The sequence below is a fragment of the Triturus cristatus genome, chromosome 7, assembly GCF_964204655.1.
Source record: "Triturus cristatus chromosome 7, aTriCri1.1, whole genome shotgun sequence".
In the NCBI taxonomy this organism is placed as follows: domain Eukaryota; kingdom Metazoa; phylum Chordata; class Amphibia; order Caudata; family Salamandridae; genus Triturus; species Triturus cristatus.
The window spans coordinates 1,692,233,943-1,692,259,771 of NC_140590.1; the positions used below are offsets into that span (position 1 = coordinate 1,692,233,943).

General features: G+C 52.3%; 1 protein-coding gene across 2 annotated transcripts in view; it reads right to left on the reverse strand.

Annotated features, from left to right (window-relative positions):
- The window catches only part of LOC146812775 (complement C1s subcomponent-like), a 52,661-nt gene that overhangs the window by 18,960 nt on the left and 7,872 nt on the right, over positions 1-25,829 (reverse strand). For both annotated transcript variants that reach the window (XM_085619890.1, XM_085619891.1), the window contains exon 3: positions 22,717-22,894. In XM_085619890.1, coding sequence (XP_085476016.1) covers positions 22,717-22,894 — 178 coding nt within the window. The remainder of the gene's footprint in view (positions 1-22,716; positions 22,895-25,829) is intronic.

Consider the following 25,829-nt stretch of genomic DNA (forward strand, 5'->3'; position numbering starts at 1 on the left):
ACCAGTACGCGACGGACAGACATGGACCCGAACCTACGTGTCATCCCGGCCCTCATAGCAGTCGACCTCCTCTACAGGTTACGACGCAGACGCCGCAGAAGGTCAGACCAACTAGGGGAGGGGGGAAAGGGGGGGAAAGGGGGGGGCAGGAGCAGGGGCAGGCCACAAACCCCCCCCCCCCATAGTCACACAGCACACATGCCCTGGACATACCTGACTCCCAGGCCCTGGTCACTACGAGGGGGTGGGGCCTTGTCCAGCCAAGCCAGCGACCGCCACAACGGAAGTCCTTGACGACGCAAACCTGCAACACAACCAGACAGGTACGTCCCGTACCCACGCCTTAAGAGCGTGGGTACGAGTCGTACCATGCCCACACCTACGTCACCCCAACAATGGCGGGACGGCTCGTACCCACGTGGCAAAGGCCTGGGGACGGCCCGCACAAGCATCACATAGCGTGGGGACGGATATGTACGGACCGTACCCCCACCCCGTATGCATGGAGCAGACCCCCAACCCCAACAGTGCAAGTATGACACGTACCCCCACCCGCGGACGTATGGAGCGTACCCCCCACCCCAACATTGTAAGTACGACACGTACCCTCACCCGCGGACGCATGGAGCGTACCCCCACCCCAACAGTGTAAGTACGACACGTACCCTCACCCGCGGACGCATGGAGCGTACCCCCACCCCAACAGTGTAAGTACGACACGTACCCTCACCTCGAATGCATGGAGCGTACCCCCCACCCCAACAGTGTAAGTACGACCCGTGGCCTCACCCGCGGATGAATGGAGCGTACCCCCACCCCAACAGTGTAAGTACGACACGTACCCTCACCCGCGGACGCATGGAGCGTACCCCCACCCCAACAGTGTAAGTACGACACGTACCCTCACCTCGAATGCATGGAGCGTACCCCCCACCCCAACAGTGTAAGTACGACCCGTGGCCTCACCCGCGGACGAATGGAGCGTACCCCCACCCCAACAGTGTAAGTACGACACGTACCCTCACCTCGAATGCATGGAGCGTACCCGCCACCCCAACAGTGTAAGTACGACCCGTGGCCTCACCCGCGGACGAATGGAGCGTACCCCACCCCAACAGTGTAAGTACGACACGTGGCCTCACCCGTGGACGAATGGAGCGTACCCCACCCCAACAGTGTAAGTACGACACGTACCCTCACCTCGAATGCATGGAGCGTACCCCCCACCCCAACAGTGTTAGTACGACCCGTGGCCTCACCCGCGGACGAATGGATCGTACCCCCACCCCAACAGTGTAAGTATGACACGTACCCCCACCTCGAAGGCATGGAGCGTACCCACATCCGTGTATGTAATGAGCGTACATATTGTGAAATGGGAGAGGTGTGTGCAGAGTCCTCCCAGCAGTGCCCAGAGACAGGAGGGGTGTGTGCAGAGTCCTCCCAGCAGTGCCCAGACATGAGAGGGGTGGGTGCAGAGTCCTCCCAGCAGTGCCCAGAGACAGGAGGGGTGGGTGCCTATCACTCCCAGCAGTGCCCTGAGACAGGAGGGGTGGGTGCAGAGTCCTCCCAGCAGTGCCCAGAGACAGGAGGGGTGGGTGCAGAGTCCTCCCAGCAGTGCCCTGAGACAGGAGGGGTGGGTTCCTATCACTCCCAGCAGTGCCCTGAGACAGGAGGGGTGGGTGCAGAGTCCTCCTAACAGTGCCCAGAGACAGGAAGGGTGGGTGCAGAGTCCTCCCAGCAGTGCCCTGAGACAGGAGGGGTGGGTTCCTATCACTCGCAGCAGTGCCCTGAGACAGGAGGGGTGGGTGCAGAGTCCTCCCAGCAGTGCCCTGAGACAGGAGCGGTGGGTGCCTATCACTCCCAGCAGTGCCCTGAGACAGGAGGGGTGGGTGCAGAGTCCTCCCAGCAGTGCCCTGAGACAGGAGGGGTGGGTGCCTATCCCTCCCAGCAGTGCCCTGAGACAGGAGGGGTGGGTGCCTATCACTCCCAGCAGTGCCCTGAGACAGGAGGGGTGTGTGCAGAGTCCTCCCAGCAGTGCCCTGAGACAGGAGGGGTGGGTTCCTATCACTCCCAGCAGTGCCCTGAGACAGGAGGGGTGGGTGCAGAGTCCTCCCAGCAGTGCCCTGAGACAGGAGGGGTGGGTGCAGAGTCCTCCCAGCAGTGCCCTGAGACAGGAGGGGTGGGTTCCTATCACTCCCAGCAGTGCCCTGAGACAGGAGGGGTGGGTGCAGAGTCCTCCCAGCAGTGCCCTGAGACAGGAGGGGTGGGTGCCTATCACTCCCAGCAGTGCCCTGAGACAGGAGGGGTGGGTGCAGAGTCCTCCCAGCAGTGCCCTGAGACAGGAGGGGTGGGTGCCTATCACTCCCAGCAGTGCCCTGAGACAGGAGGGGTGGGTGCCTATCACTCCCAGCAGTGCCCTGAGACAGGAGGGGTGTGTGCAGAGTCCTCCCAACAGTGCCCTGAGACAGGAGGGGTGGGTTCATATCACTCCCAGCAGTGCCCTGAGACAGGAGGGGTGGGTGCAGAGTCCTCCCAGCAGTGCCCTGAGACAGGAGGGGTGGGTGCAGAGTCCTCCCAGCAGTGCCCAGACATGAGAGGGGTGGGTGCAGAGTCCTCCCAGCAGTGCCCAGAGACAGGAGGGGTGGGTTCCTATCACTCCCAGCAGTGCCCTGAGACAGGAGGGGTGGGTGCAGAGTCCTCCCAGCAGTGCCCAGAGACAGGAGGGGTGGGTGCAGAGTCCTCCCAGCAGTGCCCAGAGACAGGAGGGGTGGGTGCAGAGTCCTCCCAGCAGTGCCCTGAGACAGGAGGGGTGGGTGTGATGCACAGTGTGAGCCTGGATCATTGATTGTGTAGTTGCCCTCATTCCACCTGTGTCATTTCAATGGCACGTACTGCTTTTGGCCTTCCCCCAGAGGATCATGTTCCTATGACAAAGGTGCAATGCGTTGGATGCACACTATGCCTTGTTGTACACAGCAAATGTGTTCTAATCTGTGGGCAGGGTGAAGAGACAGAAATTAATCATACACCTGTATACATATGTCACATGAGTCAAAACTACTTAGGTTACAGTGCATAGCCTGAAACAAAGGAAGAGTTACAATTCCAAAACAAGGTACATATGTAGGCCCTGCAAGACACAGTTGTGTGACCCACCATGCCATGGAAAAACTATGGAGAGCATGACACAATAGCAAATGAGATGACGTGGAATTTTGACTGAGGAGCAAGGCCCTGGGGACAATACAGCACTGCATCTGCACCACACAGCGTGGCAGGAAATTGGGATGAGCAGGGACCATATCCAGGAACTAGAGGCACATGCAGCATAGGTAATACTGATAACATGCCCACCCTGACTGGCACACTGCACCTTGAGTGTATGTCCAGACAAACATCACACACTGGCCAGTCCTAGCAAGGAGATTACAGGTCTTGACATGTAGGACATGCCCGCACCACCCACCCCCTACATGAGACAAATCTGTGGAGACACAGGAAGCACCTACATCTCTTAGTCTGGGTGAAATACACATGGGATGCAATAATTCAAGATTGCACACCAAATACCCAAGGTGCGCCGTCCAAATAATCATGTACAAATGGGCATCATCAGATGATTTCAACAAGACACACAGGCAATGGCCACCGTGAGTATGTACTTTGAAAATCAGGTCAGGCTGGACAGTGGACACTTGTAATACATCTCACGTCAAGAAACATGGTGCCCGGGGACAATGGCACAGAGCACAACCTATGCTGTAGACACAGAGATTCTCGACATTCTCGGATTACACACATGATACCTAGGAAAAGATGCCCCTGGGGACAGTAGTGGCCACACAACTCCATGCTCCTGAATGGGAATGACTGCAACACATGCAAACATCCCTGCACTATGCGTAACGTACACTCATGCACATCATGTCACAGGCCACCACATGGGACATGCCTGCTGGAAGGCCTGGCACTCGAGAGATCAACTCCCATGTCTGGACTCAGCATTAGTGCCAACTGACATGGAACCCACAAGTCCAGAACTGGACAGGGCACAGGCAAGGTCACAAAACCTGTTACACACCACCCCCACACATGATGCTGCAGGCATTGTACACTTGTAGAAGGTGTCAGGCTACATAACCTTGTGATGGAGTGACTACACACAGACCAGGGAACACATTGCAAGGAGGGGAAGGGAGGCAGGAGAGCACTGCAATACTGTGGGTAACAGGATCTGCACAGCACCATAAACCCTGGAAGTGTATCCATGGAACAGTGCACTTACAAATGCTGGTGAAACACAACAAACACACACATGTACCTACCCCCTTACGGCTGCTGCATGTCCTGTAGACGCCTGTCCAAGTCTGGAAAGACCACCGCCAGCACACGTTTCTGGATGTGGGAGAGACGGCGGCGCCCGCGGTTCTTGTGGCTCTCAGGTGAGTCCCCCAGCAGGAGCCGTGCGATCCTCCGCGTCCAGCACCGGATATCCTGCCAGCGTTTCCTCACCTGGGACAGGTGCCGCCTCCGACCATCCGCACTCCTCACGGCACTGACGGCGTCCAGCCATATCTGCTCCTTGGCAGAGGCGTCTACCTGTGAGGATGAACAAGTGACACTACATCAATACACCTTGCACATGTCACAGGGACACAGATTAGAACACATTTGCTGTGTACAACAAGGCATAGTGTGCATCCAACGCATTGCACCTTTGTCATAGGAACATGATCCTCGGGTGGAAGGCCAAAAGCAGTACGTGCCATTGAAATGACACAGGTGGAATGAGGGCAACTACACAATCAATGATCCAGGCTCACACTGTGCATCACACCCACCCCTCCTGTCTCAGGGCACTGCTGGGAGGACTCTGCACCCACCCCTCCTGTCTCAGGGCACTGCTGGGAGGACTCTGCACCCACCCCTCCTGTCTCAGGGCACTGCTGGGAGGACTCTGCACACACCCCTCCTGTCTCAGGGCACTGCTGGGAGTGATAGGAACCCACCCCTCCTGTCTCAGGGCACTGCTGGGAGGACTCTGCACCCACCCCTCCTGTCTCAGGGCACTGCTGGGAGGACTCTGCACCCACCCCTCCTGTCTCAGGGCACTGCTGGGAGGACTCTGCACACACCCCTCCTGTCTCAGGGCACTGCTGGGAGTGATAGGAACCCACCCCTCCTGTCGCTGGGCACTGCTGGGAGGACTCTGCACCCACCCCTTCTGTCTCAGGGCACTGCTGGGAGTGATAGGCACCCACCCCTCCTGTCTCAGGGCACTGCTGGGAGGACTCTGCACCCACCCCTCCTGTCTCAGGGCACTGCTGGGAGGACTCTGCACACACCCCTCCTGTCTCAGGGTACTGCTGGGAGTGATAGGAACCCACCCCTCCTGTCTCTGAGCACTGCTGGGAGGACTCTGCACCCACCCCTCCTGTCTCAGGGCACTGCTGGGAGTGATAGGCACCCACCCCTCCTGTCTCAGGGCACTGCTGGGAGGACTCTGCACCCACCCCTCCTGTCTCAGGGCACTGCTGGGAGGACTCTGCACCCACCCCTCCTGTCTCAGGGCACTGCTGGGAGGACTCTGCACACACCCCTCCTGTCTCAGGGCACTGCTGGGAGTGATAGGAACCCACCCCTCCTGTCTCTGGGCACTGCTGGGAGGACTCTGCACCCACCCCTCCTGTCTCAGGGCACTGCTGGGAGTGATAGGCACCCACCCCTCCTGTCTCAGGGCACTGCTGGGAGGACTCTGCACCCACCCCTCCTGTCTCAAGGCACTGCTGGGAGGACTCTGCACACACCCCTCCTGTCTCAGGGCACTGCTGGGAGTGATAGGAACCCACCCCTCCTGTCTCTGGGCACTGCTGGGAGGACTCTGCACCCACCCCTCCTGTCTCGGGGCACTGCTGGGAGTGATAGGCACCCACCCCTCCTGTCTCAGGGCACTGCTGGGAGTGATAGGAACCCACCCCTCCTGTCTCAGGGCACTGCTGGGAGTGATAGGCACCCACCCCTCCTGTCTCAGGGCACTGCTGGGAGGACTCTGCACCCACCCCTCCTGTCTCAGGGCACTGCTGGGAGACATCGGGCATTCCCCCCCCCTGGGACCCCCCCTACAGTACATAGCATGTGTGTCACACCTGGACACAATGGCAGAAGTCACAGTCACAAAAAAGGGACACAGTCTGTGCCAGTGGACACTGCACTCACCTGATAACCTGGTCGCCCATACAGCATGGGGTACTGTGGGAGGATCACTTCCACCAAAGCCATGTTCTCCTCCAGGGTGAATGGCTGTGACCTCTCCACAGCCCTTGACATGGTTCCAGGGAATCAGTAGCAGCAGCTGGGTCGTGGAATACAGAGATGTGCAGGCAAGTGCTCCCTCATGGGACCTGGCTGCCTTATATCTGCCTTGCTGGCCCATCTCATGCACAGGAGTACAGAGTGATTGGTCACTCACATTTGCATCCTATGTTTCCTCCAATCCCTTCAAACCTAGCAGTCTGTGGGTTCTCTATCGGTTTTTTTCTCCTGCATGATGTCAGCCCCACAAACACATTGCAACAAAGTAGATTCATTCCAACTGACTTCTGCTGTGCACCTTCCAGAACAAATTCAAAATTTGAACTTGGTCTCCATGACAACCAGCATGCATGTAGGCCTTAATACTTGTCCCTCATGTGTCCCCTATGTAATTTGGAGCTTCACACACAGGTACGGTGCGTTCCGGGGCCCTAGGGCACCCCAAATGCATTGCAACGGCCCGTACACGCGTGCCTACGTTCACTATCACTATGGGTGTCCTCGCGTATGCGTACTCATAGTGGTACGGGCCGTACACACGCCTGTACGCTCACTATCACTACGTGTACGCATACGCGAGGACACCCATAGTGATAGGGAGCGTACAGGCGTGTGTACGGCCCGTACCACTGCGAGTACGCATACGCGAGGACACCCATAGTGATAGGGAGCGTACAGGCGTGCGTACGGCCCTACCACTATGGGTGTTCTTGCGTATGCATACTCGTAGTGGTACGGACCGTACACATGCCTGTACGCTCGCAATCACGATGGGTACACATACGGCAGCACTCCCATAGTGATATGGGAACGTACACAGGCCCTCTTAGCAGCAGTACGGCGGTTTTCACACATCACAATGGTGACAGGCGGCACACAGGTAGGAATAGGGCGGACATACTTGTCCATGGATGGAAATACTTGTCCATGAATGGACATCAAGGCATCGTCTGTGCATTACTACATGTGTGGGGCACAGGTGTGACAGGCTGTGATGTGGAACATTACTCCTGAGTCGAGAAGGCACCAGATGTATGATGAGATGTGTACAGATGTACTGTGTGATGGGGCAATGTGTGCCAGGCATGCCCTTGACTCCTTTGACATGTGTGCATGTCGTACTGCACACTTGGGATGAGCGTCACTGGCATGGCACGGACACCAACACACGGAAGTGTCCCCTGATGCCCGGTACAGGGGTCACCACACCTGACTTGTCACTACCCACGGTGCACAATGTGACTATGTCATGTATGTGTGGGGGCTTCCCATCAGGTTGATGTTGGAGCACCCTCAAAAGCTGCAGCTGTAGCAGCAACCAACATGTGTCTGTGTGTAGATTGACATTGCACACTGTTCCGCACACCATGCCACATGTGGTATCGGATGTGAGGTGCACATGTATGCATGGGACACGGAGTAGCGTGACAAGGACATGTCTGCATCCTCACAATGAATGTGTGGTGAGTCATGACATGTGCACCTTCATGGCAAGGTGTGTGGGCTGTCCTAGTGTACTGTCATGTGACCTGTGGCTCTAGTGTTCCGCTACCAGTCTCTGCAATCGGCATCCTACTTCTGCTGATGTGTGGGCGTATGTCACTCCTGTCTTGCGTCTGGCTGTTCACTTGCACTGGGACACAGCTATTCCCATGGCATGGCATGGGGAGGTTCTCAATCTCCGTGTGTAGCTGGGTCTTGGTAGGAGTGTCACCTGGCAGCCATACGTGTCCAGGGCATGTAGCACATACCTGACTCCCTATGTAGCATATGTGTATTGACAGATTAACATGTGCTCAGTACATATGAATTGTTGTCGTAGTGCACTCACTCTTCCTTGTCACTTCCAAATTACTGCAGAGCGCCGCCTCTTGCCCGACCAATTCCGGACTTGGCTGCCATGCGGGAGAATGACAGTATCCGGTGCTATCGCTTCCCCCAACCGTTGATTCTGGAGTTGACGGCGAGACTGGCACCACACCTGCAACCGCAGCACAGGTATCCTACGGCACTGACACCCCAGCTGAAGGTAATGGCTGCCCTACATTTTCTTGCCACGGGTACCTTTCAATATACCATAGCTCATGTTGGTGGCATGTCCCAGAGCATGTTCTGCCGTGTGCTGCATGATTTCTTAGAGGCCATGTTGATTCACCTGGATGACTTCATCAAGTTCCCAACCCCTGAACAGTTGACTGCGGTCAAGCGTGGATTCAATGCCCTGGGAGGGATGCCCCATGTCATTGGGTCCATAGATGGGACACATGTAGCTTTGGTACCACCACACGCACGGGAGGTAGCGTACCGCAATCGGAAGCACTACCACTCCATCAATGCCCTTGTGGTGTGTCTGTCCAACAAGGTGATTTCACATGTCTGTGCTCGTTTTCCAGGATCAGCACACGATGCCTACATCAAGAGGCGTAGCAGGATGCCTGAAATGATGATGCAGCTGCGCAACGAACGAGCATGTGTTGTTGGTGGGTACAGTCTGTCTGTCCTGTATTTTGCATAGCCTACCAGCACGACCGCTTCACCAGTTCTAACGATGTCCATGTGCTTCCCATGTAGGGGACGCTGGCTATCCCAACATGCCATGGCTGATCACACCTCTCCGCAACCCCATCACACCGGCTCAGCTCCGCTACAACACCGCCCATGGCCAGACAAGGTGAGTGATAGAGAGGACGTTTGGCCTGCTGAAGAGCCGATTTCGGTGCCTCCACAAGACCGGCGGCGCGCTCCCATATTCCCCTGCGAAGGTCTGCAAAATCTTCATGGTCTGCTGCATGCTGCACAACATGGCAGTTGAGAAAGCTGTGCCACTCATCCTGGATCAACATGACGAGGACCATCCACCCGTGGAGGACGAAGGGCTTGGCAATGGGGCTAGTGATGTGGAGGATGTGGAGCCGCAAGAGGACATCCGGACTCGGCTCATACGCGACTTCTTCGCTTAGTGGTGAGTACCAGTGTCTGATTGTGCACGCATTGGTCCCCGTGTGGCATGTGTTGTGATGTGTGTCTCCACCTGCATGTATGGAACGTGAGTCAGAGGTGTGTGTGGGTGTGTCACTGGAGTGATGGTGGCAGTGATGATTTTATTTCCCCACTCATAATTGTGAACTAGCATGTTGTCATCCATACATGTGTCGAGTACATGCACATGCAAGTGGCTGTGCTTTTAGTGGCTGACTTCTTGTGTGTCTCTCATCCCCAGGTATTTGCGCATGCCGTCTGCTGGTTGCATTGTTGTGGCCCTGCTATTCCTCATGGACACGTCATCGTGTGCTGACTGAGCGTTACACGCACGGACAAGTTTGGAAGTCTCCTTAGGGTAAGGGATGCATCAGGGGTGTATTGGGTGTGGCAGTTGTTCACGATGTATGCACACCGCCCCTGTCGATGTTTGGTTCCTCTGCAGCCATGTAGCATCACCATGGGACACGACATGCAGCTGTGTACACCTGAATAGATGGTCTGACTGGTTGACAGTCATCAGTGATTGGATAGTGGATTGTGATGATGGCATCAATGTGTGTAACACTGCCCTCGGACACATACGGTTTGCATTGGCTTGACATGGTGTGGGACTACTACATCAGCGGATCAATGGTGTATGGCAGTCTCTCCGTGAGCAGCTGTAGGTGTTTAGCTGTTGGCCGACTTTTGTGTGCCAGTTCCATGGCTATCACGCATTTGTGCTGCAGAAGGGGGGTGCCAGTGTTGGACCCACATGTTACTCCACATGACGTGTTCATGTGTACTTCGAGTTGCCTCTGCAATCCAGAAAACATGACTAATAAAGGTGTCCCTATGCCTCCAAGGTGCCTCTTCTCAGTCAATGCTGGTGTGTTGCCACGGTGCATCCAGCATGTCTGGCATGGTTGTCCCTGATAGTGGCCATGTGTCTATGTGTCGAGTAGCAAGATGCAAGCTGTGTGTGTGGGCTGAGACTGTGTATTATGCATGATGTCCATGAGTGTGTGGGTATTGTGACATGTGCCATCCCCATGCATCCAACGTTGGCCAGGCCCCCATTCTCTGCATCCACCAGACTCACGCTTGCAGGACATGGTTCTGCCACCTGTCTACACATACCTGGGTGCCCCCCAGGACACTGGACGGGATCCCTGACCTCTGCGCATGACTGTTGCTGTACTCAATGTGTCTGTCAGCACGGTTGTGCGGCCACCCCCTCAGCTGGTTGGGCCCATCACGGGTGTGTATGGTGCTCCATGTCTGTCTTGCCTAATACACTGTGGCCCGTGTGTCCTGTGCCAGACTCAGGCCCCAGGGTGTGGATGGTTGAAGTCAAAAGAGAACTCAGGCATGTTTAGACTTTACTAGACACATGTAAGGTAATAATGCAACCAGCAGGCATCTTCTCTTCATGGTGTGAATTTTTATTTTTTGGGGGGGGTGGGGGGGGGGGGGGGGATGACGTGAGGGGCTTCCCGGGAGTTTGGAATCCAAAGTTCAGTAGGGGAGTTGGTGTCCTTGCCATTGGAAATCCTCAGAGTCCATGCCACAGTCTTTGTCCACATTGGTCAGACATCCATCGGATGTTTCCTCCTCCTCCTGATCCCTCCCTGTGGGTGGTGATGTTCTACGCCTTCTGGCACAGGGAGGGTTGCCCATGTTGTTGGCCATCCGACGGAGTGTATCGTGAATCCCCTGGAACACCGTCACTTGCTCAGCCTGTCTGTCCTCCATCCTCCGTTGGTGTTGCAGTAGACAGGCATGTAGCTCCGCATGTTGCTGGGCCTGCTGGGTCTTGATCCCCTCGAGGACGGACACAACCTGGGCCATGCCCGTGGTGTCCTGCCGGTATGAGTCCAGGATGTTACGGACATGGGAATATACCGGATCCCCAGCCAACTGGTCAGGCTGGCGCCTCCGCCGTCCTCCACTCCCACCACCCCTGCCCACTTGCACCTGGCCTGTCCTTGTGGGCACATTGGGTCGCCGGGACCCCTGAGGGGTGGCATTGGCGTTGTCGCCTGCCTCCTCCTGGGTGCCCGGGACACCGTGTCCCTCCTGGCCAGGCTGGCTGCTTTGTGGTGTTGGGGCAGGGATCCTGGGTGTCTCCTGGGATGTGGCAGGAGTGGGGGTGGTGGTTGGCCCCGTTGTACCTGACGCAGGTGCTGCAGGTGGTTGGACACCAGAGGGGCCAGGTTGGTCGGGGTCGTCCACAGAGTGGTGAGAGTCGTCGCTGCCGGTGGGATCGGGCTCCCGCAGATCCGGGTCCTGTGAGTCTTCGCCCCCAGTGTTGGGGGGTGAACCACGACGTTGACCTGTGTGTGAGAGAGACAATGTTAATTTTGGTCCATGCAACATCCATGTTTCATCAGTTTCGACGTTGACACCTTTCCTCTTGGAATTAGGATCTGTCTTGCATTCCACTCACAGTGCACTTGTGCATGGGTGTGTCCCTTGGGCACCACTTTGGCCCCTTTCACTATGTGTGGCACAGTCTTACTTGCTGCGTCAAGTGTGACTGCAGTCAGCAGTGGAGTGGGCAGGTGTGGCGAGCCATGCATTGGCGCCTTCCGTGTAGCACTGTACATGTGCACATGGAGTGGATCCACACACTTATATAATGCAGGCAGCTGTCGTTGTGCTCGTGAACAGGTTGTGACATGGCCCTGTGTTTTGCCATGGGGAAGAGGGGGGGTTCTGGCACTGGCCACCCTTGGCTACATGCACGCAGTCTACCTGCTGACGAGCAGACATTCCCACACACCACACAGCTGATTTGCTCTCCCTGTGTCTCCCTCCCTCTCTGTCCCCCTCTCCCTCCCTCCGTGTGTCAGCCTCCTCCCTCTGTCCGTCTCCCTGTGTCTCCCTCCCTCTCTGTCCCCCTCTCCCTCCCTCCGTGTGTCAGCCTCCTCCCTCTGTCCGTCTCCCTGTGTCTCCCTCCCTCTCTGTCCCCCTCTCCCTCCCTCTCTGTCCCCCTCTTCCTCCCTCCGTGTGTCAGCCTCCTCCCTCTGTCCGTCTCCCTGTGTCTCCCTCCCTCTCTGTCCCCCTCTCCCTCCCTCTCTGTCCCCCTCTCCCTCCCTCTCTGTCCCCCTCTCCCTCCCTCCGTGTGTCAGCCTCCTCCCTCTGTCCGTGTCCCTGTGTCTCCCTCCCTCTCTGTCCCCCTCTCCCTCCCTCCGTGTGTCAGCCTCCTCCCTCTGTCCGTCTCCCTGTGTCTCCCTCCCTCTCTGTCCCCCTCTCCCTCCCTCCGTGTGTCAGCCTCCTCCCTCTGTCGTCTCCCTGTCTCTCCCTCCCTCTCTGTCCCCCTCTCCCTCCCTCTCTGTCCCCCTCTCCCTCCCTCCGTGTGTCAGCCTCCTCCCTCTGTCCGTCTCCCTGTGTCTCCCTCCCTCTCTGTCCCCCTCTCCCTCCCTCCGTGTGTCAGCCTCCTCCCTCTGTCCGTCTCCCTGTGTCTCCCTCCCTCTCTGTCCCCCTCTCCCTCCCTCCATGTGTCAGCCTCCTCCCTCTGTCCGTCTCCCTGTGTCTCCCTCCCTCTCTGTCCCCCTCTCCCTCCCTCTGTGACCCCCTCTCCCTCCCTCTGTGTGTCACCCTCTGTCACCTGAGCCCAGCTTCCTGGGCACACACTGTTAGCAGATCTTTGAATGGCCCTTGGCTTGTTGATGTGAATTTGTTTGTGATCTCCAGGCACCCATTGGGTGTAGTGTCTGTCTCTGCGCTGCTGCTGTGGTGGTGTGTGCTGCCACTCTTTCACAATGTTGGCTGTTAATTCGCTGCTGTCATGTGCAAAACAGTGCCTTCACCCCCATGTGTTGATGCAAGGCGTCCGCCATTTGCTGGCGAGTCTTTCCTGTGTGGGGACACAGTGTTTGTATGGCTGTGACCTAGGCCATATGGGCAGAGGGCATTGTTGTCTGCTTCTGAGTTGCACTATGTGAATTTTGGGGCCCACCCTCCCGCCATCCGGGTTACCGTGTCATGTGTTGGTGTCTTCTGTGGCCTGTGACTTGACATTGTCAAGCTGGGTGCATGGGGCATGGTGGCGCCAGTGGCATGTGCGTGTTCATGGAGTGTGGTTGAGTCATGCGATAGCTTGGGGTGGTTGCGTGCCTGTTAGTGATTTTGGTTGTGGATGACGTTCCCCCCATGTGAGGTGCGTTGTTTGTGTACTCACCCGGGTCTCGGAGTCCTCCTAATCCTTCGACAGCCTCCACCGGCTGTATGGCCATCACCCTCTCCTCCCAGGGCTGGTAGTGTACGGGTCTGCGGGAGGGCCCTCCTCCAGTGGCGTTGGCCTGGTTGTGTTCCTCCAGCATCTTGGCTCGGACCCTCCTCCGCAGATCGTACCACCTGGCTTGGCATTCATGCCTGGTCCTTCTGGTGTCTGCAACAGCATTCACAGCATCGACGATGGTCTGCCACATGGCTGTTTTTGCTGCAATGCTGGTCTGTCTGACCAATGTTCCAAAGAGCTGTGGCTCGACTCTGAGGATTTCATCGACAAGGACCTCCAACTCTCGGTTACTGAACTTTGGATTCTTGTTAGTGGGCATGGTGAGGGGTGTGGGTGTGGGTGTGGATGGGGGGGTGTGTGTGGATGGTTGTGGGTGTGTGGGTGTGGTTGTTTGGGTGTGTGTGTGTGTGAATGTGATGAGGGTGTGTTTGTGAAGGTGGTTGTGTGAAGGTGTGCAAGTGTAAGGTGTGGTGAAGCTTGTAGTATGGTGCTGTGGGTTGTCTGAGGGGTCTGGCAGCAGTGAGTCTGTTGCAAAGGCTCATGGTTTTTGTGTGTGGGCCCTTTTTATTGGTCCATTGGTGGGTGTGGCTGTGTTTGAAGTTTGGGTGGGTGTGTTATAAGGAGTGGTGGTGTTTTGGGCCTCTGTTTGTCTTTGGCAGTTGCAGGTCAGTGAATGTGTTTATTGAGTGTTTGTTGGACATGTTTGGTGGCTTTGTGCCATTCTAATGGTGTATTCTTGTGTTGTTTTGTTTTGTCCTGGTTGTGTACGTGCGTTTTTAGCGTGTGTACTGTGTGTACATGGGCCATTTGGTTGTACGGTGCTGTCCTTGTGTGTGGCTTGGTACGACTCGTACATGCGGTTGTGATGTTGGGGCCTGGGGTGCGCTCCGTACTTAGGAGGTTGTGTTGGGGGTGCGACTCGAACGAACTGGGGTGTACATTGACGGTGGTACGACACGTACAGGGGTGGGGGTACGACTGGAACGTACTGGGGTGTACATTGACGGTGGTACGACACGTACAGGGGTGGGGGTACGACTCGAACGTACACGTACAGGGGTGGGGGTGTGACTCGAACGTACTGGGGTGTACATAGACGGTGGTACGACACGTACAGGGGTGGGGGTACGACTCGAATGTACTGGGGTGTACATACATGGGGGTCGGACACGTACAGGGGTGGGGGTAGGACTCGAACGTACTGGGGTGTACATTGACGGTGGTACAACACGTACAGGGGTGGGGGTACGACTGGAACGTACTGGGGTGTACATTGACGGTGGTACGACACGTACAGGGGTGGGGGTACGACTCGAACGTACACGTACAGGGGTGGGGGTGCGACTCGAACGTACTGGGGTGTACATAGACGGTGGTACGACACGTACAGGGGTGGAGGTACGACTCGAATGTACTGGGGTGTACATACATGGGGGTCGGACACGTACAGGGGTGGGGGTAGGACTCGAACGTACAGGGGTGCACATTGACGGTGGTACGACACGTACAGGGGTGGGGGTACGACTGGAACGTACTGGGGTGTACATTGACGTGGTACGACACGTACAGGGGTGGGGGTACGACTCGACGTACACGTACAGGGGTGGGGGTAGGACTCGAACGTACTGGGGTGTACATTGACGGTGGTACGACACGTACAGGGGTGGGGGTAGGACTCAAACGTACTGGGGTGTACATAGACGGTGGTACGACACGTACAGGGGTGGGGGTACGACTCAGACGTACAGGGGTGTACATACACGGGTGGGGGTGTACATACACGGGGGGTACGTCTCGGACGTACGGGGGCGGGGGGTGTGTTGGGCGCGTATGCGGGCACATGTCTCCATGGTTGCTATGGGAGTTCGGTGCGGCCGGTGTTTTTTCCATACGGTTGTAACATCGGACGCACGGGATGGATCGTGATTCCTCGGTCGGACTTCACCTTTCACATTTGTACGGTAAATCGGCCGAGGACGTGTCGGACACATTTTCCGACCCGAGGACGTGTGGGAAATCATTCCCGATGCGGTTCGTATGGACTTTTTACCATGCGAATCGTGATTGCCAGTTCGTACGCCACTTGTACGATTCGTACGGTAAAAAGACCGGATACGAGTCGCACGGGGAATTTTTTTACCGGATCGTAATTGGCACCCTTGTGTTAGATTTAGGCTTCTGTTTAAGGGGGTTTGTGCTTGCTTAGAATTTCAAATCTGGGAACACAACAGCAGTCAGCAAGCAGCAGCAAATAGGGAATGCAGACAGATAGGTGGTATCTGGGCCCCAGAGGGAGGGACATGTACAGTAGGTAATTGGTGTTTGGGGCACAGTGCTTTGGGGCACTTGCAGGAGGCAAATTGAGTGAGACACTGTAATGGGGCTTCTGTGGAAGGGGGAAGTGAATGCAGGAGATAGGTAAGTAATGCAACTGGGTAATTCACAGGCAGCATTCACTCTATTGTCTGTGAATAAATACACTTTTTCATACTATTCACCCAGCAGAGTACGTTTAGGGCATTGATACTTATTGGTCCTATGTCACAAGTGGCCCTTTCACCCACACTGATAATTTAGTCACCTGCACAATGCATCTTGGGAATGTTTGTTTTGATTTTTAACAAGTTATGCAATTTTTAAGTGGGCAGGGTCCTCTCTCTACCGGGCCCCCATTTCTGTACTTGACGGTGTTATCTAAGCAAAAGAAATATGGAAGCTAAAAGCATACAAATCTGTGTGATAGGCTTGGGGGATGTACCTGACTAAAGTCATTGTGGAGGGGGCAGGAAGCAGTATGAGAATTAAAAGTAGGAGAATAAGGGTGAAAAGGGAAACCACTAGGAGGGCTGGCCACCAGAGTCACAAGGACTAGAAAAGAAGAGCCAGGCCCGGGGAGACCTAATCTATGAGGACCAGCATTACCAATGCCAGAGGGAACCAGGAACTAATAGACAATGAGGAACAGAACAATGAAAAACAGCACTCGGACCAGGATGAGAAGGATCAGGAGGGCCAGGAAAATGTGGAACAGAGGGATCTCGACCCAGTGGACAAGGGGCCGAAGGAATAGAAGGACCCAAGGTAGATGGAACTGAAGGCCCTGGACCATAATGACATGGAGGGCTATGAGGGCATGTGCACACCGACCAGGACCCAGGTGACGTGGACGACCAGGGCCAGGAGTAGCAGGCCCAAGTAGACAGACAAAAGATTACTAGTACCAGGAGACTAACGGAGAGAAGGACTAGAGACAGGAGGGCCTAGACCACAGACATCAGATCAAGGAGGACCAATGGGCCAGAAGCAACGTGACCAGGGCCAGGAAGACCACAGCCACAAAGGACAAGGGATAGCAGGACCTGGAGATCGTAGAATAGAAAGGACTAGAAAGGCGAAGTCCAGTGGGACTAGGATCAGAGGGTCCAGGAGTGTCAGACTCAGAGGGATCCTAGATCAGGGTGACAAGAACTACATGGACTAGGCTGACTAGGAGGACCAGTACCAGAGAGATAAGGAGTACCAGGCCCAATAGGACCATCACTAGGAGGACCATGATAGAGGGGCTCATGGTCAAATGAACAAGAACAAGGTAGAATAGGCAAACCTGGAGACCAGGAGGAATAGTATGAGTAATATGGGGCAGGAGGACCAGGGACTAGGAGGACTAGAGAAACCAAGGCCAGTGGATCTAGCATTAGAAGACCTGTTACATGAGGGCTAGACAAAGGAGTAACAGAACTAAGACCAGGACTACATGGACCAAGGTAACCAGGATCAGAAAGATTAGGAACAGGCAAACCAGGGTACTAGATAAACCAGGGGAGCCAGAACAGGAGGACTGATGGACCAGAATTAGGGTGAGGAGGATGAAAACGTCCAGGACCGAGAGCCTGTGCAACAGAAGACCCAGGATCCAAACGACTAGGGCTAGAAGTACATGGGAATGACGACCAGTCAAACCAGGAACAGGAAGTACAGGGCCAGGAAGTTCTTAGACTAGCATGAACCAGAGGTCAAGGAACATCAAAACTAGGAAAGGCTAGGACGATCTGTGACAGGACAAGTGTTTGCAGAGCCATGTGGGCAAGGAGTTGGAGAACGAGGGCCAGGATGATCAGGACCAGAATGAAAAGGACTAAGAAGATCAGGACCTGAAGGGAAATGCCCAGTATGTCTAGGATACTAGGATAAGAAGGACAAGGAATAGAAAGACCGAGTTGGGCACCCAGAACACCAGAGCAAAAAGACTTAGTAAACTAAAAGAAACATGACCAGGCAGACTATAAACATGGCTAAGAAAGTCATGAAAGTCAGGACCTAGGGGACCAGGGCTTGAATTACCAAGTGGGGCAGAGCAACCATTACCAGAAACAGGACCAGGATGAGGAGGATCCGAGGTACGAAAGCCAACCTGCAGCTGGAAGACAAAGTGGAATGGAGAGTGGTGTGTAGGATGACTAGGACCAGAATGACCAGGCTCCAGAGGTCCCTAACGAGGAGAACCTGGATCAAAAGGACCTGGATCAATGGCTTCAGTACCAGTAGGATTAAATGCCAAGAGATCAAGGACAACCTAATCCAGGAGGACAAAGACTAAGAATGCCAGGATATGAGAAGCAAGATGGACCAGTACTTGCAGTATCAGGGATAGGAGGTTGATGGTGAGAAGAGCCAGGACAATGTGACTAGTACCAAGAGAACCACAAAGGAACAGGGCCAGATCGGCCAAGACTGGGGGAACCAGGAAGGGCCATGATGGCCAAAAGGCAATGTTTATGATAACAAGCCCAATAGGACAAGAAGGACCAGGGCGACCAAGACCAAGGAGACCATGACTAAGATAGCAGGTGGGTCAGGTCCAGCAGAACTAGATCCAGGAGAAACCAAATAATAAGGAACAGGATCAAGAGGAGCAGGGGCAAAAGGCAAAGAATCTCGAGAAGTTCAAGGACTATGCAAAACAAGAATAGCATGACTTGGTCGGAAGGGCCAGGAAACTGAGACCAGAACACAGCCAGCCAGAGTCAGAAGGAAAAGTTCTAAGAGGACCAGGAAACAAACAACTAAGAGGGGCAGGAAGATCAGAGCAAAGAAGATAAGGACCTTGACTACAAAGACCATGAGGACCAGGATGTTGAGGAAAAGGAGGATCAGGGACATCAGGACTAGGATGATCAATGCCTGGAGGTCCTGCCCAAAGGGCTAGGAACAGGATTGTCAGGAAGGTGAGCAACAGGATGGCAGGACCAGGAGGACCATATAAAGAGGGACTTTAATGAGTTTGTGTGGCAGTATGAGGACAAGCAGCAGGAAGACCAGGGCCAAGAGGAGTAAGATCAGATCCAGGAAAACAAGATCCAGACCAATAGGACCGGTGGACAGAATAAGCAAGGAAGACAAGGGACTCAGTACCTAGAATACCAGGAGAACCAGAGCCAGGAGGACCAGAACCAGAGCAAGGAAGATTAGAAGGATCAGCACCAAGAGGGTTCACACCATTGAGTGCAGTGCCAGAAGGACCATGAGGGCAAGGCACAGTCAGAAGGATAAGGATGATCCAAAGCCGGAAGACAAGAGCTAAGAGGGCAATGCCTAAGAGGGCCAGGGCACAAGAGGCCAGGTAGACCGAGGGGACCAGCAGGACAAAGACCTGATGCACTGGGAATCAGAAGAGCAGGGTGAGAAGACTCAGAAGAACCAAGTTAAATGGATGAGGGTCAATAGGATCAGAAAAGAAAAATACAACTAGGAGAATGGAGGAAAAGAACAGGGTGGCCAAATGGACCAGAACCCAGAGGATTAGGCATACAAAGACCCAAACAACGAGGACCAGAAAAAAAGGAATCAAGTCTAGTGGGCACAACACCAGGAAGTGAACAAGGACTGTGAGGACCAGGAATAGGAAGACCATTGCTAGGCAAAGCACACAGTCACTCTAGTTCTTCTCCATCTGGCAAAGCAAATCTCTCTGTAATATTGGTTTACATAAGTGCCACCTGTCAATATATACATCAACACCGCAGTAGAACCTATTCACCAATTGAGTAATTATGCACCAACATCTGTCTATACGCTTTGGGACTTGAACTGGTTGTGTTTTCTCTTTGCCTTTATATCGACATGATCCTCATTACCAATTACCATTACAAAATATATATACAGACTACATAAAAGACTACTGATCCCAGTTGGGAGCACACACAATAGCCAACATTGTTTGTTACCGTAACAAGGCTAAACCCACAGCAGTATCTTCTTAACTACTGGTGCATCCTCTTACTAGACCATTCTGATGTGGTTTGCACACACTCACCTTTGCTCCAGCCTTTCTTACTACATGTCCCATGAGGCTTAGTGGTGTTAACATGCCCTGTGGCGCGATAATGCATTGGGCCTAACGACTTTGTGAAGACAGAACAAACGAGCTACACGAAAAATAAACCTGTTCCTGACACTGCTCGGTACCAGTGGGGAGGTGAAAAGCAGACTGAGTAGGTGTGGATGGAAACAGGTTACCCTTGATAAAGTAGCTGACTTCAGGTGCCAAAGACATACATGGCACCAGCAGAAGGATATTTGCTACTTGTACTTTATTTTCACTCCTAATATTTTATTCCTTCTCCCCCTCTCCCAACACATCTGCCTGGAGTTACCACTATACCTGTGATAATGTATGACTACAAGGACATGTCCCGCACTCCTCCTTTGTAGCCTAGTGGCTAGACATAAGAGGTTTGGTGAACCTCTTTATGACAATTTCGGTCACTACACGTTGGTTTGTCTGCACATACTTTGAGCATGTATCATATGTGCTGATACCTTTGTGTCATGATGCATGTGCTTAGTCTAGAGTTGAATGCACGTTGACCACTACAAAAATTTTCTCTAAAAGGTGCAGTTTTGCTCACTGATTTGAAGGGGTGACTTTGAGTGTGCACAACAGTGCATGTGAGGCATGTAACTATACAAATATAAGCAAACTCTGTGTTGTTATTGTCTTTTTTTCTTACAGGACCCAAGAAGGGACCCCGACTTGAACAAGGACATTATTGCCCTTTTGCATTCCAGATATATGGTGCATGTCTTTGTTTTGTCCTGACCAAATTTATTTAGGGTTGATTGCTTTCATTAATATTACTCTGGTGCATAATTACTGATTGCTGACAAAATCCCTGGATCCTATGGCCACTTTTGCATAGGGCTGACATATGTCGACTTACCACATAGGATGTAGGACCATTGTCTCCATAGACACCCCCGTAATATTATTAATTTACTCATATTAGAAACACCTCTAACAAAGGGATACCTTGGTGTTTCAGGGTGTTTTTAAGACCACAGCAGGAGAATATCATAAGTGCTCCCTGGAACATGTTCAAGCCCATCCTGCTTTTTAGGGATCAGGATGAGACCAGATGATGAAGCATGACACCAGTCGGGTGTGTGAGGGTCTCCCTAACAAACTACAGTTTTTTCCAAACAACGTGGGTGTAGCTTCACTTCATTCGTACTGTGCATCCTGCAGTGATTACAGGACAAACAGCTAAATATATAGGATAGAATTGTGGAGGTTAGTGAAGGACGAAGCCCAGAAGCAGGACGACACCTATGTGAATCTAGGCTACATGTATTAGGATATTCCTTTTGTAAATGGTTCTTATTCTGGCTTCTTATACTGCCTTCTCCTAGAAATCCCCACATCTACAGCCCACATATAGAACTGGTAAGTATTGCTGAAAAATCAAAGCATGCAAAGTTAAGAAAAAGCTGGACTGTTGCACCTTTGAATGTAGAAGATGGGTCTGATGCTGGCACAGTAGTCTGAGGGTGGATCTGAGGCCATGGGGACTGAAACGTGACAGAGGATTTTAAAAGAAGATGGGACAAAATGAGTGTGGTCTGTGAAGGATGGCAGAAAGGGTTTGGGGAACTCAGATGGCTGGAGTCAGGAAAAATGGTTAAAGGCTAAAAATGGGGTCGAAGGGATATGGCAATCAGCCTCGGGAAGCTCATGATCAATAGAAGGATCTTATGAGCAGAAGAGGGGTGATAGAGGCTCCAGATAGATCATCTCATGTGACCCAAAGAGGGATTCTGTGTGACCCCCAGATCTTTGTGCTAACATTCCATGTGTGTGCATGTGAGGTGGGTATGTAGCATAGGGTCGATTTACTAAGAATGCAAGGCAGCACTTGCTGTGCTGCATTGTGTGACATGGAGAAAGCAGAAATGTGCCGTATCTACTAAGATATTCTGCTCTCTCCTTGCTCTGGTGCTCTCTGTGCTGCCTAGCACCAACCGGGACACCCCTGCACCATGGTGCAAGGTTGCCTGCATTATGAGTAGGATTGTTTTTGTGATGGAAGGGGCACCTTCCTGCACAAAAACTTTCCTTTAAGGCATTTTCCTCTTTCTATGTGTGCTGCAGACTGCTGTACATATAGAAAAAGGAAGTAACGAGAAGCAATACAGATATTTCTCGTTATTACACCTCACTTGGGTAGAGATATCATTTTGCCTCAATCCCAGCTGTACTTACCTTAGTAAACCTGGGATTGTGTCAAAATCCTTGGGTGGATGCTTGAGAACACCCATGTTCCACCGTTGGAACGCCTTCTCAACAAAGTTCAATGCAAGGCAACGATTTGTGCTGCCTTGCAAAAGTCTAGATTTACTGAGCCACAGAGAGCCATGAAAGGTAGCTTTGCATGCCACATAAGATCTCATTTAAGAGCTTGTGTTGCTTAACACAAGGGCAACACAAGTACTTAGTAAATCTGCCCCAGAGTGCGTAGTAATAAGACTCCTTGTGTGATGAAAGTCTTAGTTCATGGACCATGTCACCCTAGCAGATCACACTTGCAGGCCGCCATCTTAACCCCTTCCAAGCGCGGCAAATTCCGCCACGATGCGAGGGGGGGCGGGGCTGGGCGTGGCGCCCAGGTACCCAGGACGGCTCCCGGCCGTCATGAATCACGGTGGGCGTGTGCTCATGACGGCCGGGAGCCGTCCGAACTCCACCCACTAATTAATTCGCCCGCACAGGCGGGGAATTAGCCGCGCGTGGGTGGAGCGGCAACGGTCGGACGGCTCCCGGCCGATATGAGCACATGACTACCGTGACTCATGACGGCCGGGAGCCGTCCTGAGCATGGATGTGGTTAATTTAGGATCCACCATTTCATCAAACCTACCTAGTGCGGTATAGATTGCCAGAAAGCCCCGGAAATGCCTGCTCTGTTGCTTTCTTGAGCCAAATGTCACTGTTAAAGTGTTGGAGAGAGAGATGAATTCGAGAGGTTCTGGGATATCCCCAGCGTCAGAGGAGAACTTGCCACAGACTACAACAAGGGGCTGACTGCCATCGGTCACCTGTGGAAAGGACATGAGAGGAGAACAAAGTTAAGCGCAGTTCACTGCAGGTGGCAAGGCATTCCAGCAGGAAAATCTGAATATTTCTCAAGGGAGGGAGGAATTTCTACGAATACAAAAGGCCACAGCTTCTTTCATGTTACTCTTTGCTGGACAAACTTTAAGCACTTCTTGCCCCGTTTAAGCTAGAAGAACTAACTTTTTTAATTAAATATATTACATTTTTTGGGTACAACAATGAAGTTGTCCCTTTTGATTAAAACCCACCCCCATGTTTTCACTCACACATTGATCTAATGCCTTATAATATTCAGTTTGATGCATTTTAACCTCAACTAAATTTGAAGATGCTTAAGTAACCTGCAGCGATCAGGTTAGTTACATTGATGCTGGACCAGCATACCCATCTTCATTTTATAAGGTAATTTGTTTTATCATTACTCTGGGGAGTGCTTTATTCCGTGAATTACTAAGTCCCTCTTTTTACTTTTATCTTTAGAACTAAATTGTTGCTGGTAATTTGTGCCAGTGGTTTCCGGTGCTCGACATCGGCACTTATTTGTCAGCACCGGTTCTAGTGACAGTCCACCACATGGTGGTACTGTCTTTTTAATTATGAGATGAGCACAACAACTGTGTTTATTAAGTCAATATACATTGAAAATGAATATTACCAGCCTCTTATGCCATTATGATATCTTTGGCCTGAAATAGTCTGAATTGTCACAATTGTAGGAGTGTGATGGTTAGGTGTTATGTTGGTATTGCCATTGGCAGTGCCGGCAGGGCATGGGTGATACAGGCTTCAGTACCCTTCTGAGGGGGGCCTGGCACTTAATTTGTTTCACATTAAGCACTTGAAACAATTACAGATATGTTCATAAAATATTTGTATATATGGTGTTTATGCATTTAAGTACAATTAAAGTACAATTCATGACCTTTTTAAACTCAGAAATATTTCCAAATATATGACAGCGAATTTTGATTAAAACATATCAGTAAAATTTTGCTTTCCACACATTTACTCATATTAGCATTATATGCTAGTTTTCACACAACACAGCATATTAGGTATAAGAGCCTACCTGAACGTGGATGCTACTTTACCCGCTAGAAGCTGAGTAGTGCCGAACCAGTAAGAGAACAAGCATTGACAAAGCCGATAGGTCTGGTATTGACTGCCAGACTTTTCTCTTTGTCATGTTTTTGTTATATTCCCATGTAAGGCCGATGTAGCGAAGCAGCTTATTTCTTGCATTGTCCTCACAAATAACATTTTCAGCTGTGACCTTTTGCACATGTTTGCAGGCACGATCAATGTTGGATTAGTTTCTCTGAAACTAAACTTGTTTACACATGTAGCTTCGCACAACATTATCACAAAGCCCTAGACATCAAGTACAAGGTCTCCTTTCGCACTACGGACAAATGTCACCACTATATGCATCCACGGGGCGACAGGACTATCTACATATCCATAACATCACCAATCCAAACGCACATGGCAAGGCTGCTTTCTATTATAAAAGATGAGCATCCAGATAGATTAGCAGAGGAGGCACTTCCGCTGACACCGAAGGTCCTTGCATGCTGAGAAATCACCATGCAGTGGTCTGACATCTCGTGAGAGGTGTCCAGTTTATGACCAAGATGGGGTCCTTCACTCTGTTCTCTCAGGTAATGGGGTTGGATCGTCCCTTGGATGGATTCTGAGCTTTAAACTTACATACACTCTAGATACACTTAGAGTAGGGTTTGCATCGTAGGAGTATGCTCGGCTACTGCCTTGTGTTTTATGTCGGCATAAATACATTGTTTTAGCACCATGTTAGAACTATATCTACTATTTCCCTTTTGGTGCTTGTAATCACGTTTATCTGCTTCTTTATACTAATCATTTCAGCACACCTATTTTATGCAAGAATAACATTGGTTCAATAAATGTTATTGAAAACGTCCCCCATGTGTATTCTCTGTATATTTCTCTGAGAATAAGTGAGCACCAGTGACTGTGTGAAAAGTTCTGTACTGTTTCAACGAACCCTGAGGGGACATGGATGTCATGTCCCTTGGTTACCAGAAACCTTTCGCTTCCTGGTAGGTTGGGGGGCTTACAGTGGCACTGTGAGCTAGCTGGTCTATAGGCCAACATATCCTGCGGGATGTCCAGAATCAGTCTTGACACCACGCCTCTAGTTTATGTTGTCCAAACAATGCGCAGATCCTACGGATTGGGAGGAACTACTCGACATGGCGCCACCAACGTTGGTTAGGCTCTTATTTAGTGGTCAAATCTGAGTAGTTCAGTTGTTCTTTCTCAGAGATCCCTACTTACATTTTTACCTGAGACATCCGTAGTGGGAAGGGAAAACAAATCCGCCTGAGCTGAGTAGGTACATCCTATGTATTGGCTGTAGGTTAATCAAGCTGTGAGGGTTAGAAGTTCCCGCATTGCGCAAACACAAGCGTTATAAAATATCAGTTAAATACTACTGCTGTGACAATGACCGAACAAGGTGAGGACGTTGAAGAACAGATAATTAGACTAAATATTTCAGAAAATTGCAGACAGGCAGTTACAATGAAATTATTACAACAGGGCCTCCCGGCAACAGGTTGAGATGTTACCTTCGTGGTTGAGGCACACGAAGCATTCAGAACAGAGGTATTCAATTCTTGGGTTAAACTCCCTCCTGCATATGCACACACATGGTTGTTTCATGACTACATTGAAGTTGAACCACCGGAAGAGTATTATCCTTACGTGGACTTAGAGGTCCCGGTAACTTACCAAGACCACATTCATTGGTTTAAAGGCACCCTACACCATATCATAGAACATGTGAGACTCCATTCTCTTAGCAGAGAAGGAGCAACCTGGCCGGTCTTAGGTTCATACACACCGCATCCAGATGTTGCTGCTTTAACAGCA